The sequence below is a fragment of the Nicotiana sylvestris genome, chromosome 5 (assembly GCF_000393655.2).
Source record: "Nicotiana sylvestris chromosome 5, ASM39365v2, whole genome shotgun sequence".
In the NCBI taxonomy this organism is placed as follows: domain Eukaryota; kingdom Viridiplantae; phylum Streptophyta; class Magnoliopsida; order Solanales; family Solanaceae; genus Nicotiana; species Nicotiana sylvestris.
The window spans coordinates 15,310,060-15,317,464 of NC_091061.1; the positions used below are offsets into that span (position 1 = coordinate 15,310,060).

General features: G+C 37.2%; 1 protein-coding gene across 1 annotated transcript; it reads right to left on the bottom strand.

Annotated features, from left to right (window-relative positions):
- Positions 1-2,907: 2,907 nt before the first annotated feature.
- LOC138868302 (uncharacterized) lies at positions 2,908-4,638 on the bottom strand. The gene is made up of 2 exons (XM_070145847.1): positions 4,513-4,638; positions 2,908-3,333 (listed from the first exon to the last, which is right to left on the bottom strand). Exons 1-2 carry the CDS (start codon positions 4,636-4,638, stop codon positions 2,908-2,910), a joined length of 552 nt encoding a protein of 183 aa, XP_070001948.1.
- Positions 4,639-7,405: the final 2,767 nt, after the last annotated feature.

Consider the following 7,405-nt stretch of genomic DNA (forward strand, 5'->3'; position numbering starts at 1 on the left):
AAGCGCACAGATTCTTTAATTGTGATCTACTTTTAACTCCAGAGGTTAAATCAGTAATTATGTTCTCAATGGGATAAGAACTTTGATACTTGTGAGGTTTCACAACCAATTGATTTCTGTTTGATGTTTCTCCCATGTTCTGTTGCTGAGGAACAGGGTCATGAACAGGTTCCTTTAGGGGATTGGTTTCAGTTCCTCTTTGATCATTTCCCCCTGTCAGGTTGCCCTGGATGGAAGAACCTGTTCCATTACCTGTTCCTTCTTTTGGTGCCACTTTAGCTTGAGCTGAGACTTCACTCAAATCTTTTACCAGCCCAATTGCTTCATCTTCATGTTTCTGTCTCTCAGAAAGAATGTTAGTTTCATCAAAAACTACACTTACACTTTCTTCTACATACAAAGTTCTTTTATTGAACACTTTATAAGCTTTGCTATGTGAAGAATATCCCAAGAATACTCCCTCATCACTTATGGGATCAAACTTACCTAGGGAGTCATTTCCATTATTGTGCACAAAGCACTTGCATCCAAATGCCCTAAGATGGGATATATTTGGTTTTCTCCCTTTAAGTAACTCATAGGGAGTCTTCTTTACAAGAGGTCTAGTCATGCATCTATTAATGATATAACATGTAGTATTTACAACCTCTTCCTAGAATCTATAGGGCAGTTTACTAGAAATAAGCATAGTCCTAGCCATATCTTCAAAATTCCTATTCTTTCTTTCAACTACTCCATTTTGTTGAGGAGTCCTAAGGGCAGAAAAATTATGATCTATACCATGCTCATCACAAAATTCAGCAAACTTAGCATTTTCAAATTCAGTTCCATGATCAGACCTGATTGATGCAAATTGATTACCTAGTTGTTTCTGAGTTTTTCTAACAAAGGCAGTAAACATGTCAAATGTTTCATACTTAGATGTTAAGAACAATACCTAGGTAAACCTAGAGTAATCATCAACAAGTACCATCACATATTTCTTACCACCTCTGCTCAAAGTTCTCATTGGACCACAGAGATCCATATGAACCAGTTCCATCGTCCTGGTTGTGCTTACCATTTTCTTGCTTTTAAAGGATGATCTTACCTGCTTCCCCCCTTGCACATGCCTCACAAACTTTGTCTTCCTTGATCTTGATGTTAGGTAACCCTATCACCAGGTCCTTGGAGACCAATTTGTTGAGTTGATTCAGACTTGCATAACCAAGTCTTTTGTGCCACAGGAGAGGATCATTGTCCAACACACTCAGGCAAGTGAATTCATTTTCTGAAAGAATGGACAAATCTACAATGTAAATATTGTTAACTCTTTTTCCTTGCAAAACAATCTTGTCAGTGGTAAGATTAATCACAAAGCATTTGGTAGAGGTAAATGCTACAAGGTTACCTATGTCACACAATTGTGATACACTGATTAGGCTATATTTCAAGTCATCTATCAAGTAGACATTCTCAATGGAATGTGAGTCTGTCTTACCTACCTTTCCAACCCCAATAATCTCACCTTTCTTCCCATTTCCAAAGGAGACATTACCTCCTTTTAAGTCCTCAAGTGAAAGGAAGTGGTTCTTGCTTCGAGTCATATGTTTTGAGAAGCCACTATGCATGTACCATATTTGGTTGTTTCCCTTTACTTAGACCTGCAAAAAGAAATTAGGGGTTAGTCTTAGGAATCCAAACTAGTTTAGGTCCCTTTCTATATGCAAAGGGGTAAATTAAATTCCTTTTGGCCCACCCAGGCAGCCTATTTTTCTCTTGAACAAAGGTTTTGTTCTTTTGACTAGTCTTTTCTTTTGCATTACATTCATTTTTGTAACGACCACTCTTGCTACAGTGTGTGCAGATTTTGTTTTCAGGAAGAGTGATGTACTTGCTTTTGGGGTCCCACTTAGGTTCTTGGGCCCCATAGCCAAGTCCTCTCTTGTTGCTACTGTGATGTCCTTATAGCCATGATAGTGCATCAAAATCCTTATTCCATTTGCAAGTTCTGTCTAGTTCATGTTTTACCTTCCCTAGGTCTTCTTTTAAGACTCTTATCTACTCATCTTTCTTGTACAACCCATCCTTCATTTTTCCTAGGTTTTCTTCTAAGGTGAGATGTATGTGATCAACTTTCTTCTTACCTATACCGAATTTCAGTTTTAAATTTTCAGACCTAAGTTCTAGGACACTGGTGTCGAGTTCAAGAACCTGGTTCTTCAACTCAGTATTTTTACTGTCACTCTCATTAGACCTAGATTCTAGATTTTTGCACTTGACTTTTAAGATCACACACTCCCTAGATAGCTGTTCCTTCTCATTGTTAATTATCTCAGACTCATCGATGAAGTCTAGCAATAGTTTAGATAACCTTTCTTTAGACAGAAATTAAATCTTGTCTTTGAGATGAATCGCACTTACCTCTTGTTCATCATCTGGTTCTCCGATGGCCATAAGTGCTTGTTCATATCCAACTTCATCTTCTGAATCCTCATATGATGTTTCTCCCCAAGCAGCAACCATAGCCTTTTGTTGATCCTTTATTCCTTTTGAGTTGAACTTGTTCCTTCCTCATGTTCCTTCGTTCAGCCCTTTCCTTCTTCTATTAAACTTCCCACTGAGGACAGTTTTTGATCATGTGATCAGTATTGCCACATTTGTAGCAACCCTCGTTGGTCTATTTCTTAGGAGCCCTTGGTTTGTTGAAGGTTTTACCTCTTAAAGAACCCTTTCCTCTCATTAGGTACTTTTTGAAATCCCTTGTGATCATGGCCATTTCATCATCCTCCAGATCTGCACATTCAGCTATTCTGAGAGCCAGACTCCTTTCCTTCTTGGGTGAATCCATTTTCATGGTTTGCCTTCTCAGTTCATCCAACTTGAGAGTAGCAATGTTCTTTGATTCCTGAATAGCACTGATTTTGCTTAAGTCACTGGTAAGACCCTTGTCAAGATTTTCTCAACCTTGTCTTCTTCAAGGATAATTCTCCCAAGAGATTTAAGTTCATTTATTAGTGTTGTAAACCTTGTGTACATCTCTTGGATAGTTTCTCCTTCCTTCATTGTGAAATTATCATATTGAGAATATAGCAGTGTTCCTCTTGATCTCTTCACTTGAGGAGTTCCTTCATAAGCCACTTCTAAAGTGTCCCATATCTTCTTAATAGTGGTGCAACTTTGAATCCTGTTGTACTCGTCTAGACCCAGTCCACATACAAGCCATTTCTTGGCTTTGGCATTCTTTTCCCATTTCTTCAATTCTTCAGCAGTGCAGTTAGCTCTTGTCTTTGGCACGTCCACTCCTTCAGCATTCTTCTTTGTAGTCGCCAGGGGACCATCAATGACTATGTCCTAGATTTCATAGTTTTCTCATATGATGTAATCTCTTATCCTATTCTTCCACCAAGAATAGTACTAACCATTAAATAGTGGAGGCCTAGTAGTGGATTGCCCTTCCCAATTTCCAGGTGGTGCACTCATCTTGATCTTTTCCTAAGGTATTAACCTCTTCAAGGATAACCCGCTCTGATGCCAATTGATATTTTAAACGTCAATACCACACAAGAGGGGAGTGATTTGTGTGGTACCCAAATTTTTTTTAACTGAACTATAGAAGGACATGGTTCTTCTATGCGTTCCAAATACTACTGTTTGCGGAATAATAAGTAAAGAAAATAAAGAACACAGAGATTTTTATGTGAAAAACACCTGGCTCAAAAGGTGAAAAAACCACGACTACTACTTAGTAAGATTTTCCTAAATTCCACTAAAATCACTGAGCCAAAACATCATTTACAAAACTCTTTGTAAACCTAAGGATTAACTCTAATCCCATTGTGGCACACAGCCTCAACTGTTGCGACAACTTCAAGCTAACTCTAACTTGAACACTCTAGGTACCTAATACAATTGCTTCTATGAAAGCTGAAAGGTACAATATAAAATTACCTACTACAATTGAACTAGGATTAAAGATAGACACTTGTAAATGGTTCTTCTATCTCGTTCAAGTAGCTTCAGGATTGCCCACTCGAATCACACATAAATTGCTTGCAAAATCGCCTTGCTCTTTTTCTCTCAATTTAAGTTTAACTTCTACTTATGTACAATGCCTGTAAAAGAGAACAATACTGATATTTAATGAGTTAGTAATTAGAGATTGACTAGGATTCAAATGCTATTCTTCTATCGTAGAAGAGTTCAAGTTGATCTCAAAATTTAACACTATCTTCTTCCTAAACTGTGTTCTCTTCACGTAAGGAGTCTTTATCTCCTTATCCAATATGCAACCTTTTTTATCAGATCAGGATATATTACTTCTAATAAGTTAGATTTATCTCCTTCACGTGCATATCACATGTTTGGGTTGATCATGACTGTGCTTCACTAGATGGACATGGTCCATGTCTGAGTTCTTTTGTCAGTCTTCAAAACTTCAAATGTACTTGGACCAACAGATACACTTATTAGACTGTACTTCCCATCTATCAGATATATATTCTCAATAGAGTGAGAGTCAGTTTTACCTACCTTTCCAACCCCAATGATCTCACCTTTCTTCTCATTTTCGAAGGAGACATTACCTCCTTTAAGTTCCTCAAGTGAAAGGAACTGTATCTTGCTTCCTCTCATATGCTTTGAGCAACCACTATCCATTTACCATTTGGTTTCTCCCCTCACTTGGACCTGCAAAAGAAAATCATGGGTTAGTTTTAAGAACCCAAACTAGTTTGGGTCCCTTTCTATAGATAAAAGAGTGAATCAAGTTCTTTTTAGGCCAACTTGGTAGCCTATTTTTCCCTTGAATAAATTCTTTGTTCTTTTGTCTTGCTTTTTCTTTTGTAGTGCATTCACTTTTTATAGTGACATGTTTTACCATAGGGTGTGCAAATCTTATTCTCAGGAAGTGTAATGTACTTGCTTTTGAGATCCCACATAGGTGCAGGGTTCCCAAAGCCAAGTCTTCTTCTGTTGCTACTATGGTATTCTTGTAGCTATGAAAGTTCACCAAAGGACCTATTCCATTTACAAGCTCTATCTTGATCGTACTTGACTTTGCTTAGATCCTCCTTTAGGCTTCTTATTTGCTCATCTCTTTTGTACAACTCATCTTTTATTTTTCCTCTATTTTCTTCTAGAGTGAGTTGTGTGTGATCAGCTGTCTTTTTACATATTCCTAATTCATTTTTAGATTTTCAGATCTAAGTTCTAGGATCATTATGTCAAGTTCATGAACCTGGTTCTTCAACACAACATTTTCACTTTCAGTTTCACTAGCCCTAAGTTCTAGATTTTCGCACTTAGCTTTTAAAACTACACTCTCTTTTGACAGTTGTTCCTTTTCATTATTTACATCCTCAGATTCATCAATTAGCTCTAGGAGAAACTTAGATAACCTTTCCTTAAATAAAAATTTAATCTGGTCTTTGAGATGAAAGACACTTACCTCAGCTTCTTCATCAGATTCTCCAATGGTCATAAGTGCTCGTTCATCATCATCATTATCATCATCATCATCTGATCTTTAATCTGAGCTATCTCCCCAAGCAGCGACCATTTTTGTTTCTTTTCTTGGGTTGAACTTGTTCCTTCTTCTTGTTCCTTCGTTCAGCTCTTTCCTTCTTCCATTCAATTTTCCATAAAGGATAGTTCTTGAGGTGGTGATCAGTTTTTTGACACTTGTAGCAGCCATCATTGGTTTGCTTCTCAGGAGCTTTTGATTTGCTGTAGCTTCCACTTATTGAAGAACCATTTCCTCTCCTTAAGTACTTCTTGAAGTCTTTGGTAATCATAGCCATTTCATCATCTTCCAAATCAGAACCTTAAGTGATTCTGAGAGCCAAACTCATTTCTATCTTAAGTACATCTATCTTCATGGTCTGTCTCCTAAGTTCATAGGCAGTAAGATTTCCAATCAATTCATCCAGTGGGAGAGTGGCAATATTCTTTAATTTCTGGATGGCAGTGATTTTACTCTCCCAAGTGATAGGCAAAATTCTAGTCAATATCTTTCGACCATTTCGTCTTCAGGAATAATCCTTCCAAGAGATTTTAGTTCATTTGTCAGTGTAGTGAACCTTGTGTACATTTCTTGATTGGTTCTCCTTCCTTCATAGCAAAACTCTCATATTGAGAGTACAATAGAGTTCCTCTAGATTTATTCACCTGAGGTGTTCCTTTGTGAGCCACTTGTAGTGTGTCCCAAATTTGCTTAGCAGTGGTACAACCTTGGATTCTACTGTACTCATCTGGATCAAGTTCACAAACTAGCCATTTCTTGGCTTTAGCATTTTTCTCCCACTTCTTCAAGTCCTTAATAGTGCAATCAACTCTTGTTTTTGGCACATTTACTCCTTCAGCATTTTTTTTCAAGAGTGGTGGCCTAGCAGTGGATTGCCCTTTCCAGTTTCCAGGTGGTGCACTCAATATCCTCTTCAAAGATAACCTGCTTTGATACCAATTGATGTTTTATACTTCAATGCCACATAAGAGGGGGGAGGGTGTGATTTGTGTGGTGTTCAATTTTTGCATGCATAGATTATAGAAGGACATAGTTCTTCTATGTATTTCTTATACTACTATTGCAGAAATAATAAAAATAGCAACCAACCTCTTACTGTTGTGACAATTTCACGTTAACTCTAACTTGAATACTCAGAGTACCTAATACAATTGCTTTTAGATAAAGCTGAAAGGTACAATTTGAAAAGCACCTACTATACTGAAAATAGAATAAATGACACACTTGGAACTGGTTCTTCTAGCTAGTTCATGTAGCTTTAGGTTCGCACACTTGAATCACACAAGAATTGCTTGCAAAATGTCTTGCTATTTTGCTCTTAACTCACGTTTAAATTCAGATTTTGTGTGTACCTATAAAGTGAGAAGTTCTTGAAATATATAGAGTTAATAGAATATGAAATAACTAGAGTTCCAATGCTATACTCTTCCTCATGGAAGAGTTCTAGTTATCTTCAACTTCTAACTTGTAACGACCCGACCGGTCGTTTTGAACTTTTGCATTTCGCTCACCAGTTCTCGTGCATGACTAGCCCTGTGTGCTATATTATGACTTATGTAAATCATTGGTTTTGGTTTCAGGATAATCGGAATAGATTTGGAAGAACAATTCTCAGTTTGAAACTTTAAATTTAAAAGGTTTGACCAAGTGTTGACTTTATAGTATTCGATCTCGGATTTGAATTTTTATGAATTGTTTAGCTCTGTTATGTGATTTTGGACTTGGGAGGTCATCCGAAATGTATTTTGGAGGTCCGTGGTAGATTTAGGCTTGAATTGGCGAAATTGGAAATTTGGCATTTTTCGGTCGGCAATGGAAATTTTGATGTCGGGGTCGGAATGAAATTCCGAAAATTGGAGTAGGTTTGTTGTGTCATTTTTTTATGTGTGTGAAAAATTTCAA

Bases quoted from the DNA above. Each gene is read 5' to 3' on its own strand.
- LOC138868302 (XM_070145847.1), bottom strand. From the start codon at position 4,638: ATGGATAGTGGTTGCTCAAAGCATATGAGAGGAAGCAAGATACAGTTC. The intron at 3,334-4,512 runs GTAGGTAAAACT...TATGAAATCTAG, and splicing joins AGATCATTGGGGTTGGAAAG to GACATAGTCATTGATGGTCC.